This window comes from Pseudonaja textilis, chromosome 17, assembly GCF_049901715.1.
Source record: "Pseudonaja textilis isolate UNSWEBS1 chromosome 17, rPseTex1.2, whole genome shotgun sequence".
NCBI classification, from domain to species: Eukaryota; Metazoa; Chordata; class Lepidosauria; order Squamata; family Elapidae; genus Pseudonaja; species Pseudonaja textilis.
The window spans coordinates 2786067-2808288 of NC_142006.1; the positions used below are offsets into that span (position 1 = coordinate 2786067).

Sequence of the window (22222 nt, forward strand, 5' to 3'; positions counted from 1 at the left end):
GAAGGATGTTAAGATGGACTTCAGGCTGGATCAGGTCAAGAGGTTGACCTTACGGACCAGCTGGACACGTTCACAACATCTAGGAGATGTTGACATGAACATCTAGGACAGGGGTCTTCAAACTGGACGGCTTTAAGACTGGTGGACTTCAACTCCCAGAATTCCTCGTCCAGTCATGTTAGCTCAGGAATTCTGGGAGTTGAAGTCCACCAGTCTTAAACTTGCCAAGTTTGAAGACGCTTGTGATAGATGTTAGATGGATGATAGATAGATACGTAGATACATAGATAGATGATAGGTGGATGATAGATAGATATATTGGTTGGTAGGTAGGTTGGTATGGAGAGAGAGAGAGAGATGATAGATAGATAGATAGATAGATAGATAGATAGATAGATAGATAGATAGATAGATAGATAGATAGATAGATGGATAGATAGGTAGATAGATAGATAGATAGATAGATAGATAGATAGATAGATAGATAGATAGACAGACAGACAGATGATAGGTGATAGATCAGGGGTCTTCAAACTTCACAGCTTTAAGACTTGTGGACTTCAACTCCCAGAACTCCTCCTCCAGTTGTGTTAGTCAGGAATTCTGGGAATTGAAGCCCACCAGTCTTAAACTTGTCAGGTTTGAAGACCCTTGATCTAGGAGAAGTTCATGTCAACACAACATCTAACAAGAGGTGGCTGTTGAGCATCCCTCACCATCGGAGGTCTGGTTGCTAGGATTCTGGTGGTGGATTTCCATCAGTCACCTTCAGAAGTTTGGAGGTGTTTCTGGGCCCTCCCTTTGCAAATGGGTTCTAGGCTTGGCAGACCCCACCTCAGTGGGTGACAAGTCCACCCAGCCAGGTAAGGAAAGAAATGAAACAGGCCAACCAGAGTTTGCTGAGCAAGCCATCTCAGGTTAGGAAGCTTGGTTACACGTGGAGTTAAAAGAGAGGTGGGGAGAGAGAGAGGGAGAGAAAGAGAGAGGCAGGTAACCCTAAATCCGGCCCCAAGAATCTTTTCCTTCATCCACCAAGAAATACCTGATGCTCCAGGTATGCCCACTTCCTGTCACGGGATGAGCATTTGAAATGGAAACAATGCAGGTGGAACGAAGTCTACAAAGGGAGTGAAATTTGATTTTGGCATTGGAGAAGTTGGACAGCTCTTCCCCACTCCAAAAAAAATTATATAGGAAGAGTCTGGTCTCCTGTTATTAGAGCCGCAGATATTTTGGCCATGGGCACACCAAGAACAGCTGGACTGAAATCTCAGGGAGGGGGCTATTCCATTCCAGATAGCAATCGCCCTTAAGACTTATATACCACCTCACAGGGCCTTTACAGTCCTCTTTGAGCAGTTTACAGAGTCAGCCTATTTGGCCCAAACAATCTGGCTCCTCATTTGACCCACCTCGGAAGGATGGAAGGCTGAGTCAACCTTGAGCCCGTCAGGATCGAACTCCTGGCAATGGGCAGAGTTAGTCTGCGATACAGCATTCTAAGCGTTGTACCACCACGGCTCTTAGATAAATATAGGATGGATGGGTGGGTGGATGGATGGATGGATGGACGGACAGACGGACAGACGGATGGACATAGTGATAGATATAGATAGACAGATAGAAAGACAGACAGACAGGCTGACATAGAGATAGATCAATAGCAATAGCACTTAGACTTATATACTGCTTCCCAAGGCTGTACAGCCCAATGTTGTAAGCAGTTTACAGAGTCAGCCCATCGCCCTCAACAATCTGGGTCCTCATCTGACCCACCTTGGAAGGATGGAAGGCTGAATGAACCTTGAGCCTGGTGGGATTTGAACTGCCAAATTGCAGGCAGCTGGCAGTCGGGAGAAGTAGCCTGCAGTACTGCATTCTGACCACTGTGCCACCATGGCTCATATGAGCCCATGGACAGCTATGGGACAGGACTCTTAACCCATCGTTCCTTCCCAGGATTTCTGAACAGAGATGGTACTCAGCAGGTTCTGACCGGTTCTGCAGAACCGGTAGCGGAAATTTTGAGTCGTTCGGAGAACCAGCCCATCTCACCTCTGACTGGCCCCGCCAACCCCATCTCTTCTCTGCCTCCCATCGAGTCCCAGCTGAGCGGCTGGGTCTCCTTTGGTTGCCCTGCCCAGGAGAACGGAGCTGGAAAGCAGGTCAGTGGGGTGGAGAGAGAAGGGGGATTTTGCAGTATATCCTTCCCTTGCCACGCCCACCAAACCACGCCCACAGAACTGGTACCAAAAATTTTTGGAATCCCACCACTGGTTCTGCAGAAGTTTTTCCACTTGGACTCCGCCATTCCCATCGCGGGGTCCCCAGCCTGCCCTCCCCTCTCTCCCCCTCCCCTCCCTTCCTCCTGCCCCGACCCGCCGCTTACCGAGGCTAAAGAGAATCAGGAACTTCAAGGTGACAAATTCTTGCCGATCCATTTGGAGGGCGTGGAGGTTCAGCACCAGCTCCTGAGCTCTCAGCACCAAGTTGTTCAGGATAGACCCCGCCTGGGTGGCAAGGGTGGACATGTCCACCTGGAAAGAGGGGAGAAGGGGAGAGGAAGGACCGCCAAGGCCGGGTCTTTTCCTGCACTTCCCCCCACTCACTCCATTCCTGCTCTTGCTAGTAATATTATTACTAAATTTGCAGAGGATACAACAGTGGTGGGACTCATCTCTGAGGAGGGGGATCCGTCTGCCTACCGAGATGAGGTGGACCAGTTGCTTTCGTGGTGTGGAGACAATAACTTGGTCCTCAACACCGATAAGACCAAGGAGCTGAAAGTGGACTACAGAAGGAACAGCTCAGACATCCAGTCCCGCTTATCCATGGAGACTGAGTGGGGCAAGAGACCAGTTTTAAGTTTCTGGGCGTTACCCTAAAAGAGGACCTGACCTGGGGTGCTCGCATTGCAGCCCTGGTCAAAAGGGCCCAGCAGAGATTATACTACTTGAGACTTCTCAGGAAGCAACTGAGTGAAAAAGTGCTGGTGACCTTCTAGCGCTGCACCAGAGAGAGTATCTTAACTTGCTGCACCTGTGTAGGGTTTGCCAATTGCACAGGGGCAGATAGGACAGCGCTCCAGAGGGTGAACGTCATTGCCCGGAGGATCACTGGTTGCCCTCTCCCCTCTTTGGAAGAGCTTTATAGCTCCCGCTGACTTAAGGAAGTTCAAAACATCCTCAAAGATCCATCTCATCCTGGGAAACCTTTTTTTTTTTAACTATTACCATCTGGCAGACGGTACAGGACAATAATAAAAACAAGGACAAACAGGCTGAAAAACAGCTTCTATCCCAGGACAGTAGCTCTACTGAATTCTACTGTATAGTGCAATATGAATGCAATATCCGTGTTTTTTTTATAAATTCAATTCTCTAGAATGTGAAGGATGCGTGTTCGTGTTTATTTTCATAGTCATAATGCGCATTGAAGATGGCATTGAATTTGGTCGTACGCGTGCAATGACAATTAAAGTCAACTAAAATGCATTTAAGATGGGGGTTGTTTTGGTTGCCCGCCCCGGGGGGGGAACAAAGCCTAAAATGAGCCAGGCGGGGCTTCTCCCTCCACCCCGAGCCTCAGTTTCCCTAGTCGTACCTCCTGGCCTGTCACCAACACCAGGCTGTGCTCTTTCCCGTACTGGACCTGGCGGAAAATGTGGTCAAACACCAGCAGCTCACTCCAGCAGTTCTGCAACAACTTCATCTGGTCCCCAACCTAGGAGGAAGAGAAGCAGGAGCTGACGGTAGCGCACCGACCCCTGCAAGTGAGGGTGGGGGGCTCAGCCCCCTTTGAAAATAATGTGGCTCTGGAGGGCTCACCAGAGACCCCAAATCTACTCAGGCACAACCCACTTAGTCCTGTAGGACAGGCACCCCAACTAAACCCATAGACTCCACATCGTAGAACGTAGAATACAGGGGTGGGGTTGAAAAATCCAAGCAACCGGTTCGCTGCCCAGTTGCTGGGTGGTTGTGGCCATGGTAGGCATGGCCTACTGGAATGTCCCCTTTCCGGCTTCTGGTCGGCTTCCAAATTTGCCCTCCCAAGGGTCTGCAGGCTTCCCTGGGCCTCTGGGGGAGTGAAAACAGCCTCGCCCCCCTGGCTGTGGAGATTACCTTTCCAACAAACGTTTGATCTCTGATTTCAGGCAGGAGACTCTAATCTTGTATTTTTGGGCTAAAAAGCTGGGGAGGGGGGGAGGAGGGGGGAGGAGGAGGAGGAGGAGAAAAGGGAAGAAGAAGAAGATGAAGGAGGAGGAGGGGAGGAGGAGAGGAGGAGGAGGAAGAAGGAGGGGAAGGAGGGGAAGGAGGAGGAGGAGAAGAAGGAGAAGGAGGAAGAAGAAGAAGAAGAAGAAGAAGAAGAAGAAGAAGAAGAAGAAGAAGAAGAAGAAGAAGAGAGAGGAGAGGAGGAGGAGGAGGAGGAGGAGGAGGAGGAGGAGAGGAGGAGGAGGAGGAGGAGGAGGAGGAGGAGGAGGAGGAAGAAAACTTTGACATTTGTGTCTAATCTCGCAGGGATTTCCTAGAAGATCCATCTATGCATTGGTAGGAAAACTAGTACAGATAATCCTTGACTTACGACTACAACTGTGTCCAACATTTCTGTTGCTAAGCGAGACATCCATTAAGTGAATGTTTTGCCCCGTTTTACATCTTTCCTTGCCCCGTTCGTGCAGCGAACTGCAGCAGTCGTTAAGCTAGTAACCCGGTCGTTAAGTGAATCCGGCTTCCCCCTTTGATTTTGCAGATCAGGTCGCAACAAGGGGGAATCTTTCATGATGCTGCAGCCGTCATCCATACGAGTCAATTGCCGAGCGTCTGAATTTGGTTCGTGGGACCGGGTGGGGGGGGGGAGAGAAATGCTGCAACGATCCTGGGAAAAATTTTGTTTTCACTTTTTTTCCCACATTCGTGTTTTTTTTTCCGGTGCCGTTGTACCTTTAAACGGTCACTAAATGGACTACCAATAACATCTTGAAGCCCTGGGGCGGGGTGGGGTCTTATAAAACTGTGGAAAAGACCCACCAGAGTAGGAAAAAGGTCTCTTTTTTTTTTTTCTGACTAAAGTTGAGTTTTAGGTTTTATAGGGAAAGAGGAAAGCGGTGGGGTTGTCCGAGATAAAAACACCTTGTAAGGCAGAAGATTCTGAAGCCGGCAATCAGCAGTCCAAAGGGGCATATTTAGAGGTGAAAATTGTTTCCAGGCTGGCTAATAGGGCCATTTCGGCTGGGGGAGGGAGAGAGGGGAGGGGGGGGGGGAGGGGAGGGGTTCCCAAGGATTTCTAAGAGAAGAAGAAAATGCCCTAGGCGTAAAATTCAAGTTCCGGTTTGCACAGAGATTGGAGGCGCATCAAATCCACCTCGTAAGCACTTAGGTTCAACTGTGGATTTCTGAGCTTGGGTGCAGGGCTGAGTATGTGTGTGTGTGTGTGTGTTGTGTAGGTTGTGTGGGTTGTGTGCATAGGCATTTCTTTTCGTTGCTGCTGCTTCCTTTGCAGACAAGCCGAAATTATGAAACCGGGCGCGTTTGCAAGTCTAGCAACAAAATTGCAGAGTGCACAAATGTTCCCCTGTATCTCTCTCTCTCTCTCTCTCTTTTCTCTTTCTGCCTTCCCTCTTTTTATCTCTCTTGTCTCTCCTCTTTCCTCTCTTTCTGTCTCTCTGTCCTCTCTTTTCTCTCTCTCTCTCTCTCTCTCTCTCTCTCTTTCTCTCTCTTTCTGTCTCTCTGTCCTCTCTTTTTTCTCTCTCTCTCTGTCTCTTTCCTCTCTTTCTGTCTCTATTTTTGCCTCTTTCTTTCTCTCTCTCTCTTTCCTCTCATTGTCTTTCCTCTTTTTGTCTTTCCTCTCTTTCTGTCCCTCTCTCTCCCTTCTCTCTGTCTCTCTTTTCTCTTTCTTCCTTTCCTCTTTTTATCTCTCTTGTCTTTCCCTTTCCTCTCTTTCTGTCTCCCTCTGTCCTCTCTTTTCTCTCTCTCTCTCTCTCTCTCCTCTTTCCTCTCTTTCTGTCTCCCTCTGTCCTCTCTTTTCTCTCTCTCTCTCTCTCCTCTTTCCTCTCTTTCTGTCTCTCTGTCCTCTCTTTTCTCTCTCTCTCTCTCCTCTTTCCTCTCTTTCTGTCTCTCTCTCTCTCTCTCTCTTTCCTCTCTTTCTGTCTCTCTGTCCTCTCTTTTTCTCTCTCTCTCTCTCCTCTTTCCTCTCTTTCAGTCTCTCTCTCCTCTCTCTCTCTCTCTCTCACACACACACGCACACACCCCCAATCTCAGGGATGAATGTGGGTGGGCGTTTCATCCAGGATGCAACAATTGCACTCCAGGGAAAGTAAAGGGAACGGGGTTAGGTGTGCACGCAATTATCAGGCGAAGATGGAAGCCGTCACTTAGACAATCCGTGAAAGGGGGCAAAAAGGAGACAATCCCATTTCCTCACCCGTCGGAAGGTGTTAATAACAGGCGAAGGCCCTTCAAATGCCAGCGTGATGGAGTCCCCTCCTCCCCAAACCTTCCCCCTGACACCTCCACACGCACACCCCAAGCCTCGCATCATCACACCGGAAGCCTTCATCCATGGCCGGCTGATCAATTTGATCAATAAATAAACAAATCAATAAATAAGTAACCCTAGCAGAAGATAGGTAGGTGAGCCAAGGAGAGGAAGCTCAATCACCTGCTTGGGTGCTTCAACTTTCTAACTGCTTTGCCCTCTAAAAACGGGGAAACGGGGTCTCCAACAAAACCAAATTGTCCCCAGAACAGAGGTGGGTATTCAGCCGGTTCTAACCGGTTCTAGAGAACCGGTAGCGGAAATTTGGAGTGGTTCGGAGAACCGGCCAATCCCATCTCTGACTGGCCCCGCTGACCCCATCTATCCTCCGCCTCCCATCGAGTCCCGGCTGATCGGCTGGGTCTCCTTGGGTTGCCCTGCACAGGAGAACGGAGCTGGAAAGCAGGTTAGTGGGGTGGGGAGGGAATGGGGAGTTTGTAATAAGCTTCCTCTGCCACGCCCACCAAGCCACGCCCACCAAGCCACGCCCACAGAACTGGTAGTAAAAAAAAATTGAATCCCGCTACTGGGATTCCCTCCTCCCAAACAGACACCAGGTTCACACAACCGATCCTAAGTAGGGGTGGGGGGATTTTCTGGGTCTGTCTGGATGGGAGTCCAGCATGTATGAACTGAACCTAAGTACTAACCCATCCGCTGGTTGAGTTTTCACCGCCCGTTAAACCAACAGCGTAGCTTTTGGAGACCTTAAATTTGAGGTCTCGTTGAGTTGTCGGAATGGGGTGACAGGGCAAATCAGTCAATCAATCAAACCAGGAGTGGGATTCAAATTTTTTTTTACTACCGGTTCTGTGGGCGTGGCTTGGTTCGGCAAAATCCCACTCCCCTCCCCACCCCACTAACCTGCTTTCCAGCCCCGTTCTCCTGGGCAGGGCAGCCAAAGGAGACCCAGCCGTTCAGCTGGGACTCAATGGGAGGCAGAGAAGAGATCGGGTTGGCGGGGCCAGTCAGAGGCGGGATTGGGCCGGTTCTCTGAATGATTCAAGATTTTGGCTACTGGTTCTTGAGAACCGGTCTGAACCGGCTGAATACCCACCTCTGAATCCAACGTTTATTGTCAAGGCGCAACATGTGCACAATGACATTGAAAGTTTCATTTTGTCTTCTTCGAAACCAAGAGTTTTTTTTTCCCACCCCACTCCATGGGGGGGGAGGGGGGGAAACCCCCCAAAAGAGAAGGAGGAAGAGAAAACAGAGGAGAAATAGAAATAGAAAGAGACAGTTGCATGCAAAGAAACCACCCCTCAAATCTGCAGCAGCTCCGTCTATGGACACGGGAGCCAATCCGCCCCAGCCAGCTCTGGGAAAGAGGGCAAGGGGGTCCGGGAGCCCACCTGGGGGCTCCTTGAGGTCATAGGGCATGGCATTTCCCAGCAATCCCCAGAACAAGGATCAAAATGACCGCCATGTTTCTGCTTCCGAAGTCAGAGGTCTGCTCCCGTCACCCGATTCTCTCACCCACCTCCTCATTGTTGGTCTCACACAACTACTGTGATTGAAAAGGCAAAAACAGCAGCCCGGAAGGGGGGGTCTCAAGAGGCCTCCAGCCACTGGCCCCCTCCAGCAATCCTACGGAGGTGGGGGGGAAAGACCCCTCCCCTGCAGGGAGGAGAAGCCACCCTCTTGACCCGCCTACGTACTGACCACCGAGACCATAATGCTGTCTGAGCGTGCAGACATTTCATGACCCAGCTAGGGAACGTCCTCCAGCTGGCGGCCGAGGGGTGCTCCTTGTTTGCCTGAGTCTGGAAAAGCCCCCCGCAAAGAGGAGCAGAGCACACCCCTTGTGCCCCCTCTCATATTCCTCAAGCCACACTTAGCTCTCTCTCTCTCTCTCTCTCTCTCCCCCAGCCTCATAATTTGGGGTTCACTCCTGCTGAGTGGCTGGAGGCTTATAATTCCCTGCGGAGCCCGAAGAGCCCCTTCCCCTATTTCAATAAGGCAGGGGAGGTTCCCGGCCATCTGCTAACGTCCATCTGGACTCGCCTTTCTCCAGAAGTCAATCACACACACACACAGACACACACAGACACACACACACGGTGGCCAGGGATTAAAACACACTGAGCACTGACTGTGTTCCCTAGTTGGGTCATGAGATGCTTGCAAGAAAACCCACCCAGCTCAGACAGCACCAAAGACCCACCGTCCTTCTCCTCCTCCTCCTCCTCCTTTCTCCTTCCTCCCTCCTCCTTCCTCCCTTCTAGCCTGACTGTGTTCCCTAGTTGGGTCGTGAGATGCTTGCAAGAAAACCCACCCAGCTCAGACAGCACCAAAGACCCCACCGTCCTTCTCCTCCTCCTCCTCCTCCCTTTCTCCTTCCTCCTCCTCCTCCTTCCTCCCTTCTAGCACTGACTGTGTTCCCTAGTTGGGTCGTGAGATGCTTGCAAGAAAACCCACCCAGCTCAGACAGCACCAAAGACCCCACCGTCCTTCTCCTCCTCCTCCTCCTCCTCCCTTTCTCCTTCCTCCTCCTCTTCCTCCTCCTCCTCCCTCCCTTCTAGCACTGACTGTGTTCCCTAGTTGGGTCGTGAGATGCTTGCAAGAAAACCCACCCAGCTCAGAGATCACCCAGAGCTACACATATTCTCCTTTACTGATTAAATTACACATTAATCACGGCGGCGGGGCGAGAGCAGCGCCTTGCACCCTCGTGGTCCGGCAGGACCGCTGTCCCTTGTCCTCATCCCCCCACCCAACCTCCCCTTCCACGGGGCTGCATCCCTGCCAATCTCCTCCGAGCCTTGACCCCTCCGCTCGGCCCACTTAGAGGAGGTATTTATGGCCACCCCCACTTGACCTCTGCTTGGGGGCTCCCCCGCTTCCATAAACAAGCGTCCCGGAGTGGAGACCCCCTTTGGCTCTGACTGGGGGTGGGTGGGGGGGACAGGCCTCATTAGCCCAGCCTCCGAAGGCCAGCCGCCATGTCAGTAACTCTTGGCACGGGTGGGTGCATCGTTTTGGGCCTGGATGACGGGCGGCGAGTGGGGGACGGGGGACGGGTGTCTCTCTTCGTCTCGTTTTTCACCAGCCGGCTGACAGAATTACGGGCCCTTAAATGAAACCATCTATCTGGGGGGAAGCTGTCCAGCGAGGCGTGTGGGGAATATTGCCTGGGACCTAGATGTCAAGGGGGTAATTAGACCCACGGCAAGGCAATCGTCTCTTGGCCTTCGTGGGGAAGGCGCCAACCTGCTCTACACACACACACACACACACACACACACAACCCCAGGGACCTTGAAGTCATTGTTTTGGGAAGGGGCAGGAAGAAAAAGTCCATTCATTCCTGGTTTTTTATATATGTGTGTGTGTGTGTGTGTGTGTGTGTGTGTGTGTGTGTGTATGTATGTATGTATATATATATATATATATATATATATATATATATATATATATATATATATTATATATATTTATAAGTTTTCTTAAGTTTTTGCGGGTACTTACATGTATGGCATTCAGCTTTGTTCGGGTATTTTCCCTCGTCATTGTAGTTGTGTTTTTAAAGTTGTAGCGATGTTTTGGCAGAATCTCATCTGCCATCATCAGGCTTCGGTATTGTGTTCACAATACAGAATATTGTACGGAACAATACAGAATATATGTATAGAACAATATGTATAGAACAATACAGAAGCCTGATGATGGCAGATGAGATTCTGCCGAAATGTTGCTATAACTTTAAAAGCACAACTACAGTGACGTGGGAAAATACCTGAACGAAGCTGAATGCCATACATACATACATACATACATACATACATGTGTGTGTGTGTGTGTGTTTTCTTATGTTTTTGTGGGTATTTATATGTATGGTATTTATGTTTCTTCGGGTATTTTCCCACATCTTAATATTTGTGCTTTTATTATAGGAAAGTAAAGGTTTTCCAACCCTTTTCTATCTCTTTGGAGGAGGGGAGGGGATGGGGGGAAGGAGAAGGAGAAGAGGAAGAAGAAGAGGAAGATGAAGAAGAGGAGGAAAAGGAGGAGGGAAAAGGAGAAGAAGAGGAGGAGGAGGAAGAGGAGAAGAGGGAGAAGAGGAGAAGGAGATGAAGAGGGAGAGGAGGAGAAGGAGGAGGAGGGGGAGGAGGAGAAGAGGAAGAGGAGGAGGAGGAGGAGGAGGAGAAGAAGAGGGAGAAGAGGAGGAGGAGAAGAGGAAGATGAAGAGGGAGCGGAGGGGAGGAGGAGGAGGAGGAGGAGGAGGAGGAGGAGGAGGAGGAGGAGGAGGAGGAAAAGAAGTTCTATTTTGATGTTCCCCTTGCTTGCGTGTTCATGAGCTTGGTCTTTTTGACATTCAGGAAGAGATCAACATTCTTTCTTTCTTTCTTTCTTTCTTTCTTTCTTTCTTTCTTTCTTTCTTTCTTTCTTTCTTTCTTTCTTTCTTTCTTTCTTTCTTTCTTTCTTTTCCTGCATCAGGTGTTCCAGGCCTTCTTGGGGTTCCGAGAGAGAAGAGTTGATGCGTTGAGACTCCCATCCAACTTTTCCCCCCATTTTTTTTTTAAACAATTCCTCTTCAGGATCCAGTTCCTCACAATCGTTTGGGCGTGCAGGATATCTCCACTTCAAGCCTCTTGTTTCCTTCTCCATGGGGCTTTCCAAAGGAAAGCATCCCCCTCCTTTCTGGCCTGGGTGTGCAACCTACAGCCCTTAACCACTTCCAGCCCTGGACTCCCGCGGTGGGAGAGCCGTTGAAGGTTTCCGCTGAAGAGTTGGTGACCCTCGGAATCTGGGGGTCCTTGAGAGAAGGAGGCAGCCGAAAGGAAGCAGGCTTGGGAAATTTACTCACAGAATTAACCGAGTTGGAGGTGTCCTGCAAGGTCTTCTAGTCCAGCCCCTGCTCAAGCAGGAGATCCTATACCATTGCAGGAGGGGAAGAGGAGGAGAAGTAATAGTAGTAGTAGTAGTGGTGGAGGAGGAGGAGGAGATGATGATGAAGAAGAAGAAGAAGAAGAAGAAGAAGAAGAAGAAGAAGAAGAAGAAGAGGAGGAGAGGAGAAGAGGAGGAGGAGGAGGAGGAGGAGGAGGAGGAGGAGGAGGAGGAGGAGGAGGAGGAGGAGGAGGGAGGAGGAGAAGAAGGAAGAAGGAAGGAAGAAAGAAGAAGAAGAAGAAGAAGAAGAAGAAGAAGAAGAAGAAGAAGAAGAAGAAGAAGAAGAAGAAGAGAAAGAGGAGGAGGAGGAAGAGGAGAAGAAGAAGGAAGAAGGAAGGAAGAAGAAGAAGAAGAAGAAGAAGAAGAAGAAGAAGAAGAAGAAGAAGAAGAAGAAGAAGAAGAAGAAGAAGAAGAAGAAGAAGAAGAAGAAGAAGAAGAAGAAAAAGCAGGAGGAGGAGGAGAGGAGGATGTTCTTTTCCTTGTATTTCATACACCCCCTTTCCCCCCCATTCCCCTTCCTTCCCTTAGTTTCCTATTTTTTCTTCTCTTCTTTGTATAATAAAATAAAACCTTAATAAACAAACAAAACCCTCAAGGGATGGAGCCAAGCTGATCCACTAGTTAATTGTCCTCACTGATAGGAATTTTGTCCTGAATATTATAATAATAGAGCTGGAAGGGACCTTGGAGGTCTTCTAGTCCAGCCCCCTGCCCAGGCAGGAGACCCTGCACCATTTCAGACAGGCGGCTGTCCAGTCTCTTCTTAAAAACCTCCCGTGATGGAGCAGCCACAACTTCTTATGGCAAGCAGTTCCACTGGTTAATTGGTCTGTTAGGAAATTCCTCCTTATTTCCAGGTTGAATCTCTCCTTGGTCAGTTTCCATCCGTTATTTCTTGTCTGGCCTTCGGGGGCTTTAGAAAATAAGTTGACCCCCGTCTCCTCGTTGTGGCAACTCCTCAAATACTGGACTGCTGCTATCATGTCACCCCAAAGGGAGGAAGACACAAAAGCCACACTCCGTTGTCACTCAACAAGGCGATGCAAATCTTACTCTATGCCAAATATCTACCTCTGTTCAAAACCTGTGTTTTTTTTTCGCCTCCTGGGCTCAGATGTCCAAATGTCCACTCCCCATCCATGCCATCTTAGCAGCAAAAAACCACCCACAGCCCACCCCTCCCCACTCCGGCACCCACCAATTTTGGGTGGGCAGAAGATGTTTCAAAGCAGGTTAATAAACTTAGGAAAGAAAGAAGAAAAGGAAGGAAGGAAGCAAAAAGGAAGAAGGAGGGAAGGAAGGAAATGGGAGGGAGGGAGGGAGGGAGGGAGGGAGGAAGGAAGGAAGGAAGGAAGGAAGGAAGGAAGGAAGGAAGGAAGGAAGGAAGGAAGGAAGAAAAAGGAAGGAAGGAAATGGGAGGGAGGGAGGAAGGAAGGGAAAGAAGGAAGGAAGCAAAAAGGAAGGAAGGAGGGAAGGAAGGAAATGGCAGGGAGGGAGGGAGGAAAGAAGGAAGGAAGGAAGGAAGGAAGGAAGGAAGGAAGGAAGGAAGGAAGGAAGGAAGGAAGGAAGGAAGGAAGGAAGGATTTGAAGGGACATGCAACACTTGCCAATAGAACTTGTGGCCTCTGGTTGAACAAGGTGTCTTGTTCAACACAGAGTGGAAGAACTGTTAGTTGGCAAGCAGAATCAGGTGGCCTGATAGCCAATGAAACCTCCAGGCACAGGCGCAGTCTACCCCCAAAGAGGGAAAGGGAGGCAGACAGAAAGGAGGGGACAGGTGCCAGGCTTCGGCCCCTGGTCTTGCCTCTGGGGGAGACCGGAATTTGGGGCAGGACAGACCAACTCCTCTGCGGGGGGCGGGGGGTCTTCGCCCAGGCCATATAAACCCTGGCCAGCTCACATTCGCCCTCCCTCCCTGCTCCTCTGGCTAGAGAGCCCAATGCGTGGGATACAGTTTTGCAGGCTGAGGCCGCTCTCCTTGGACCGCAGCCTGTCCTGGAGCTGCACAATTTTGTACACACACACACACACAGACACACACAGACACGCACACAAAGTCCAGCTTCCTCTTCCTGCCTTACAACAGAGGGAGGACTGAGAGTCTCCAGCTGGTCTCCTCCAGGTGTGTGGGCATCTCAGGCCCTGTCCTTGAGTTGTTTTCCTGGGGGGGGGGGAGGCTGTCCCCAAGGCTGAACACACACACACACACACACACAAACCCAAAATAAGCTTCTGAGCTCCAGGGATGCCCCCTCCGCCTGCCCCCCACAGCTGCCCATCAATCCTGCATCAAGCAGTTGGCTGGGTTTTCTGGTTTGGAAACTGCGTGGCCTCCCTTCCTCCCCCTCCCTTTCCGCGCAGCCGACCCCTCCCCACTCTGGCACCCACCAATTTTGGGTGGGCAGAAGATGTTTTCAAAGCAGGTTAATAAACTTAGAAGAGAAAGAAGGAAAGGAACGAAGGAAGAAAAAAGGGAGGTAGGAAGGAAGGGGATGGAGATGGAAGGAGGGAAGGAGATGGGAATGGAAGGAAAGAAGGAAGGAAGGAAGGAGATGGGAATGGGAGGAAAAAAAGAAAGGAAGGACAGAAGGAAGGAAGGGGATGGAGATGGAAGGAGGGAAGGAGATGGGAATGGAAGGAAAGAAGGAAGGAGGGAGGGAATGGAAGGAAGAGGATGGAAATGGAAGGAAGAAGGAAGGAAGGAAGGAAGGAAGGAAGGAAGGAAGGAAGGAAGGAAGGAAGGAAGGAAGGAGATGGGAATGAAAGGAAAAAAGGAAGGAAGGAGATGGGAATGGAAGGAAAAAGAAAGGAAGGAAAGAAGGAAGGAAGGGGATGGAGATCGAAGAGGGAAGGAGATGGGAATGGAAGGAAAGAAGGAAGGAGGAGGGAATGGAAGGAAGGATGGAAATGGAACTAAGAAGGAAGGAAGGAAGGAGATGGGAATGAAAGGAAAAAGGAAGGAAGGAGATGGGAATGGAAGGAAAAAAGGAAGGAAGGAGATGGAATGGAAGGAAAAAAGGAAGGAAGGAGATGGGAATGGAAGGAAAAAAGAAAGGAAGGAAAGAAGGAAGGAAGGGAATGGAGATGGAAGGAGGGAAGGAGATGGGAATGGAAGGAAAGAAGGAAGGAGGGAGGGAATGGAAGGAAGGATGGAAATGAAGGAAGAAGGAAGGAAGGAAGGAGATGGGAATGAAAGGAAAAAGGAAGGAAGGAGATGGGAATGGAAGGAAGGAAGGAAGGAAGGAATGGGAAGGAAGGAAGGAAAAAGGAAGGAAGGAAGATGGAGAATGGAAGGAAAAGCAGAAAGGAAGGAAAGAAGGAAGGAAGGGGATGGAGATGGAAGGAGGAAGGAGATGGGAATGGAAGGAAGGAAGGAAGGAAGGAGGGAATTTAAGGAAGCCATGGAACACTTGGAACTAAGAAGGTGGGCAGAAGGTGTTTCAAAGAAGGTTAAGGAAAAGGAAGGAAGGAAAGAAAGAAAAGGATAGAAGGAAGGAATGAAGGAAGAAAGAAAGAAAGAAAGAAAGAAAGAAAGAAAGAAAGAAAGAAAGAAAGAAAGAAAAGAGTCAGCCCGCATTTTAAAATCCCCTCCGTGGCCATTCCTGTTCTTTGTGACCACGGCCGCTGCTGTGATTGTGAGGGTTCCAGTTCTTAGCTCCCCCCCACCCGCCCACCAGACACTCAGGGGAAGCTAACAAAAACAGCGCATTAGCATAAACCCTTGGAAATCAGCAACGGTTAAAAGTCATAATAAACTTAGGAATATTATCCTTCTGCCTAAGCACTTTTTCGTTTTTCTTTTGATTCTGCTTCAAAGTTGGAGGAATGAATTGTGACCTTGAAAAACAGGTGTTTGAGATGAATCCTCCCCCCCTCCATCACTCTCTTACACACACACACACACACACACACACACACAGAGGGAGAACACACACCGCACAGCTGCTGGGAGCTCAGGGCTTTGCTCATCCTTCTGGCCGAATGAATGCCAGTCAGGGAGGGTTTTCTTTCTTTCTTTTTTTTAAGCCTCCTCTTTGGAGAATGCCTGGCCACTTTTGCTGTCTTGGCATCTGGGTGTGCAAAAAAAAATAAAAGCACAAGGGGTTTTCCTTGCACCCAGATGTTGCACCCGAGCGAAGCTGCTGTGGGAATTTGGAGGAGGAAGGAAGGAAGGAAGGAGAGGAAGGAAGGAAGGAAGGAGATGAGGAAGGGAAGGAGATGAGGAAGGGAAGGGGAAGGGAAGGAAGGAAGGGGAAGGAAGGAAGGAAGGAAGGAAGGAAGGAAGGAAGGAAGGAAGGAAGGAAGGAAGGAAGGAGAAGGAAGGAAGGAAGGAAGGAAGGAAGGAAGGAAGGAAGGAAGGAAGGAAGGAAGGAAGGAAGGAAGGAAGGAAGGAAGGAAGGAGATGAGGAAGGGAAGGAAGGAAGGAGAAGGAAAGGAAGGAAGGAAGGAAGGAAGGAAGGAAGGAAGGAAGGAAGGAAGGAAGGAAGGAAGGAAGGAAGGAAGGAAGGAAGGAAGGAAGGAAGGAAGGAAGGAAGGAAGGAAGGAAGGAAGGAAGGAAGGAAGGAAGGAAGGAAGGAAGGAAGGAAGGAAGGAAGATGAGGAAGGGAAGGAAGGAGATGAGGAAGGGAAGGAGATGAGGAAGGGAAGGAAGGAAGGAAGGAAGGAAGGAAGGAAGGAAGGAAGGAAGGAAGGAAGGAAGGAAGGAAGGTGTTGTGGGATGGGTGAAACCGAACAGAAGGGATCTGGGGTGGCAAAACTTTTGGGCAGGGACTCCAGAGCCAAGCAAGTTTGCAGGGACCTATTCGAAGAATTTTTCTACCCTCTAGTCAATTAATCTATATTGAATGCCAGAAAGGATTTTCTATCATCTTCATTTTGTTGAGATTTTTCACCCTTGGGCTGGTGGTGTCAACGTTCAAGTCTAGGACCTATCAGGTATTGATGATAGAAAAGTTGGATGAATATTACTATTATCATTATCATCATTATCATTATTAGTTAATCTTTAGTGAGATTCACAGCCTTTGGGGCTGGTTGGTAGTTCAACAGTTACATCACAGGGTGGAAGAACTGTTAGTTGGCAAGCCTAATCGGGTGCCTGATGGCCAATGAAACCTCCAGGCACAGGCGCAGTCTACCCCCAAAGAGGGAAAGGGATGCAGACAGAAAGGAGGGGACAGGTGCCAGGCTTCGGCCCCTGGTCTTGCCTTGGGGGGGGGAGACCGGAATTTGGGGCAGGACAGACCAACTCCTCTGCCGGGGGGGCGGGGGGGGGGCTTCGCCCAGGCCATATAAACCCTGGCCAGCTCGCATTCGCCCTCCCTCCCTGCTCCTCTGGCTAGAGAGCCCAATGCGTGGGATACAGTTTTGCAGGCTGAGGCCGCTCTCCTTGGACCGCAGCCTGTCCTGGAGCTGCACAATTTTGTACACACACACACACACACACACACACACACGCACACACAGACACACAGACAAAGTCCAGCTTCCTCTTCCTGCCTTACAACAAAGAGGGAGGACTGAGAGTCTGCAGCTGGCCTCCTCCAGGTGTGTGGGCATCTCGGGCCCTGTCCTTGAGTTGTTTTCCTGGGGGGGGGGGAGGCTGTCCCCAAGGCTGAACACCCCCACACACACACCCAAAATAAACTTCTGAGCTCCAGGGATGCCCCCTCCGCCCGCCCCCCACAGCTGCCTGTCAATCCTGCATCAAGCAGTTGGCTGGGTAGCAGGTGGTCACCCAAAGCACATCCATTCCACTTTCCCCTTCACCCAGGGGGGGAACAGAGGCAGAGGGAAAGGTGCAGCCTTGTGTCCCCTCCACCCCCAATGTCTTCTCCTGAGGCTGCCCAGCTGTTGCCCAGTCACGGTCCCAGTTCAGTCTCCCAGCACGGGCACCCGCCAAGAGTCTGTGGACGATGGGCTTCCCAGTCAGAGATGGCTGGGGGGTAGGGAAAGTTCCCCCCGCAGAGCCGTTTTTGAGGGAGAGGGTCTGCCCCACCCACCCGCTCTTCCCAGCCCCCTTCACCCAGTCTGTGTGCGTGCGCGCGCGTGTCTCACCTCCAGCTCTTTGAAGAAGATGCAGCTGCGCGCCCACTCCACGATGGCGAAGAGGGTCTGGTCAGCCATCCTGCAGAGGAGTCCGAAGGTGGTCAGCTTCTCCGGCCGGCCCCTGCCCCCTGGTCTTGCTGCAGGCAGCTCAGGATGCGGCCTTTCAGCTGCGCCTCGTCCGGCTCCAGTTGGAGCAGCTTCAGGATCACCTCGGGCACGTCCAGCGCCGTGGCCGGAGAGGCGCCTCCGCCGACGCCGGGGTAAGGCTCCGGGAAAGGGTACGCCGGGGCGGCCTCGTGAGGGTGGACGGCGTAAGGCTCCGGGAACTCGGACTTGATGGCCCGGCTGGCGAAAGGCGGGTAAGGGTAACCCGAAAGGAGCCCGGGACCCACCGGGCCAGGCCCGGCCAGGGCGGGCGTCCCGTAGGGGCTGCGCTCGTAGTCGATGGGGGTCATGGCAGCCGCGCTGGGGGGCGGCAGAGCTTTGGCCAAGCCGGCCGGGTGCTGGTGGTGGGCCAGGCCGTGCAGGGAGGGCGGGAGCCCGCCGTAGTCTTCCGCCTGCACCGGAGAGACGATGGGCGGCGGCGGAGGGGGCAGAGGCGGCGGCGGTGGCGGTGGCAGCGGCGGGAGCGTCTCCAGTTTGAAGCCATTGGCCCGGATCAGAGCCTTCTTCTGCTGCTTCAGCGCCCGGTCGCGCTTGTACATCGGGCCGAATTTATTGCGGCCCCCGCGCATCCGGTCGGCGCGCACGGCTGCAAAAGGAAAGGAGGAACGGCGGAGCTGACCAGGGGCTGCCGGCGAAGTTGGGCCGGTCGAATCCCGCAACCAGGCTCCAGGTGGACTCGGCCTCCCGTCCTTCCCAGGAGGGTCAAGCGAGGACCCCGGTTGTTGGGGGGCAAGAGGCTGATTTTGGCTGGAAAGCACTATAAAGCGGTATATAAGTCTAAGCCCTTCCTTCCTTCCTTCCTTCCTTCCTTCTTTCCTTCCTTCTTTCCTTCCTTTCCTCCTTCCTTCCTTCCTTCCTTCTTTCCTTCCTTCCTTCCTTCCTCCTTTCCTTCCTTCTTTCCTTCCTTCTTTCCTTCCTTCTTTCCTTCCTTCCTTCTTTCCTTCTTTCCTTCTTTCCTTCCTTCCTTCCTTCCTTCCTTCCTTCCTTCCTTCCTTCTTTCCTGATTCTGCCCACTTTCTGGAGTTCGATCATGACCAGTTCAAAGTTGACTCAGCCTTCTGTCCTTCCGAGGCGGGTAAAACGAGGACCCAGATTGTTGGGGGCAGGAGGCTGATTTTGTAAGAAAGGGCTGGAAAGCACTATAAAGCGGTATATAAGTCTAAGACCTTCCTTCCTTCTTTCTTTCCCTCCTTCCTTCTTTCCTTCCTTCCTTCCCTCCTTCCTTCTTTCCTTCCTTCCTTCCTTCCTTCCTTCTTTGCTTCTTTCCTTCCTTCCTTCCTTCCTTCTTTCCTTCCTTCCTTCCTTCCTTCTTTGCTTCTTTCCTTCCTTCCTTCCTTCCTTCTTTGCTTCTTTCCTTCCTTCCTTCCTTCCTTCCTTCCTTCCTTCCTTCCTTCCTTCTTTGCTTCCTTCCTTCCTTCCTTCCTTCCTTCCTTCCTTCCTTCCTTCCTTCCTTCCTTCTTTCCTGATTCTGCTCACTTTCTGGAGTTCGATGCTGACCAGTTCAAAGTTGACTCAGCCTTCTGTCCTTCCTAGGCAGGTAAAACGAGGACCCAGATTGTTGGGGGCGGGGAGGGGGCGAGAGGCTGACCCTGTAAAACGCTCAGAGAGGGCTACGAAGCGGGGTACAAGTCTGAGGGCCATTGCTATTGCTATTACCAGCCCCCCCGCTCCTCCCCACCCCCGCGGCCCATCTGGGGATGAGACCGGAAAAGCCCCCTTTTCTCCACCTTCCCCCCACCTCCACGCGTCTAGTGGCATCCAAAGGGTGGAAAGGATGGAGGGCAGCCCCAGAGGAAAAGGAGCGCAGCCGTTTGGCAGCCATCCCGACCAGCCTCTCGCTTGGCGGGTTTCCCCCCTTGTCTACGCGGTAGGTGCCTGTCGGGGGCTCCTCCGCATGTCCTTCCTGCTACACACACACACACACACACACACACACACACACACACACACACCACTCAGGGTTGTTCCCAAGGCCGCAGCTGTCTTGCAACAGGGTGCTTCCTCGCCCAAAACGGAGGGGATCCTGCAGCGTCTTCGCTCAGGCCTCCCTTGGTCCAACTTTTTCCTCCCCCTCCCAAAACAGACTCTTGAAGATGAGGGGGGGAGAGGAGAGAGCGAGAGCCGGGAAGTTCCTTGGGGTGGGGAGGGGAAGGCAGGGGAGGCCCCGTCTATTTAAAGAGCAGCTTCCCTTCCCCAGTTCCTGCAGCGCAGCGAGGCAGGGAAGGAAGGAAGGAAGAAGAAAAAACGGGGGTGGGGGGGAATCCATCGGCGGCCAGACGAAGAGCCTCGGCCAAAGTTTCGCTGCCCACCCCACCCCCCTTCCCCTCCCCGTCCTCCCCCGCGCAGGTGAAGGGCGCAAGGCGCTCTCCCTGCCTCCTTCAACTGCCCTTCTCTGCGGGTCAAGGCAACCGTTCTGGGGGCAGCTCCCACCCTCCCTGTCTCCCTCCCTCCCCGGGACAGCAGCCCCTTTGACTCCAACCTCACTCCCAGGCTCGCCTTCCCACGAGGCGCTTGCCTGGGCTGCTCCGAATCGCGGGGATTTCCCCTCCGAGGGGACCCGTTCCAAAGCTGCTTTGGCGTCCCGGGCCGATCTACCCCCAAAAAAGGGGTCCCAGGACGAGCATAACCCCCCAAAAATGAGTTTTCGGGGCTCCAAGAAAGCTGTCCCCCATTCTTTGCATGTCTGGGGGCTCTAAAAGCAGACACGAGGGTGAGTCGACCTCGAGTCGTTTGCACCGCGACGAAAACTCGTCGCGCAGGGCTGGGCAATGAATTCTTACCGCCTGGTCCTCCCCCAAAAAATAAAAAACGAGAGAGACGGGCAGAGGGTCGGGCGTTCATCGCGACCCTCTTCCCAAGCCCGGCCAAGAGGGAGGGGCTCTTCGTTACGGGTGGGGGAGACACACACAGACATACACCCATGCACGCACACACACACACAGAGCCTTGGGCAACTTTGGACCGGCGTTTGGCACGCGCTTCTAAAAAAACCTGCCTCTTCAAACATGGGCAGAGTGCCTCGCCTTTCCCCCCACCTCCGGCCCGTCCCCAAAGATTTTTTTTTTTGGGGGGGGGGAACCCTGTTAAAGATCCAGGAGAGAAGGCCCGGCCGGATTCCCTGTCTTACACCCTCGTTTTCTCGGCTTTCCCAAGGCCGCTTGGCTCCCGAAACAGCTGAATTGCTGCGGCCGCCCTTGGGAAGAGAAGAGGGGGCCGGGGGACCACCACCAACCCCCGGGCCAGGCTGCCCACGTTGGGGGCAAAGCCAGGGGGGGCTTCTCCCTCCTTCTCCTCTGCCCGCCATCCTTCCGCAGCGCAAGGAGCCAAGCCAAGAGCGCTCACCTTCCAGCCGCATCCCCACGGCCAGGCACTTCTGAAAACGGCAGTACGGGCACCTTTTCCGTTGCGTCTTATCGATCTTGCAGTTCTGGCTCTCCGTACACGTGTAGTGCTTGTTGTTCTGCACCGTCCTCTTGAAGAAGCCCTGGGCGAAGAGAGAGAGAGAGAGAGAGAAGGGGGCTTGAGACAGACGCGCAGGCGGGCGAGGAAAACTATCCCAGGCGCGCCGGGACTGGGAAGGCCAAAATGCCTCCCTGGCTTGTCCCGGTTGGAGGATGGCTTAGCTCCTCGGGGACAGAGAGGGTCTCCATCCCAACTCCATCCACGGTGGGTGGCATCACCCCTAACTCGCCCGAACAAAACCTCACCCAACCCGGATCGGTTCTAACGCGGCGTCTTTTCGCCTTGCTCTTGCGTTCGTGTGAACATGGTATAAAATGAAAATGATTTTAGAAAGTTTGCTGGCGGTGCGAACACAGCCAAACAAATCGCCGGGCCCTCTGGATACAATTCCTCCTGTCGCAGAACCCTAAAACTGGCTACTTTGGCTCCAAAAAAAAGGGATCCCCGGATTTTTGGACATGTCCTCAAGACCTCTGACTCCAGATTCACCCAATTTAACGGAGGAAATTTTTTTATAGAAATTATTTAGGCCAGTCTACTCTCCTCATATGATCCTCCCCACATGCCCTGCCAGGTAGGTTAACCCTGTAAGAGTAGCTAAGCATGAGCCCCCTCCTCTGGCCTCAGTGCCCCTCCGTGAAATGGGCTTCATCCTAGCCTAAGCGGAAGGAACGAGGCTGAACAAGGATGAGATCCCAAGCGCGAGAACGAATGGCGTGTTCATAATTTGAATTGTTTAAAATAATTTTATAGCAATCAACGGCGAGGGTCCTTATGGAAACAGGGCTCGAAATCAAATCCCGCACATTAATAATAAATCGATGGGTTGATACTAACGGCAGAATCCCTATTTTAATGCGGACCCCGCCTCTTAGATTTCTCCTGCTTCGCAAAACGAACGAACAAAAAGAAAACCTCTCATTCTTTCTCTCTCCTTTTTCCTTCGCCCACCCCTCAAATCCAAGGCACAGGGACGCGGGGTTCTCTCCCGACCCGGCCCAAACCATTTTCTCGCCCCTCCCGGCTGGAGAATCCCAAAATCACCGAAAAAAAAAATACCCAGAGGCGACGGAGGAGGAGGAAGAAGCGATTTCTGTAAAGGCCCCGCTCGTTCGTCTTA

The 22222-nt window shown here is 51.9% G+C and overlaps 1 protein-coding gene across 1 annotated transcript in view; it reads right to left on the reverse strand.

Moving 5' to 3' along the window:
* NR5A1 (nuclear receptor subfamily 5 group A member 1) overlaps positions 1-22222 on the reverse strand; it is a 28992-nt gene that overhangs the window by 4725 nt on the left and 2045 nt on the right. The window contains 5 exon segments of the mRNA XM_087914767.1: positions 2390-2537; positions 3604-3723; positions 17485-17601; positions 17604-18226; positions 20983-21124. Coding sequence (XP_087770893.1) covers positions 2390-2537; positions 3604-3723; positions 17485-17601; positions 17604-18226; positions 20983-21124 — 1150 coding nt within the window.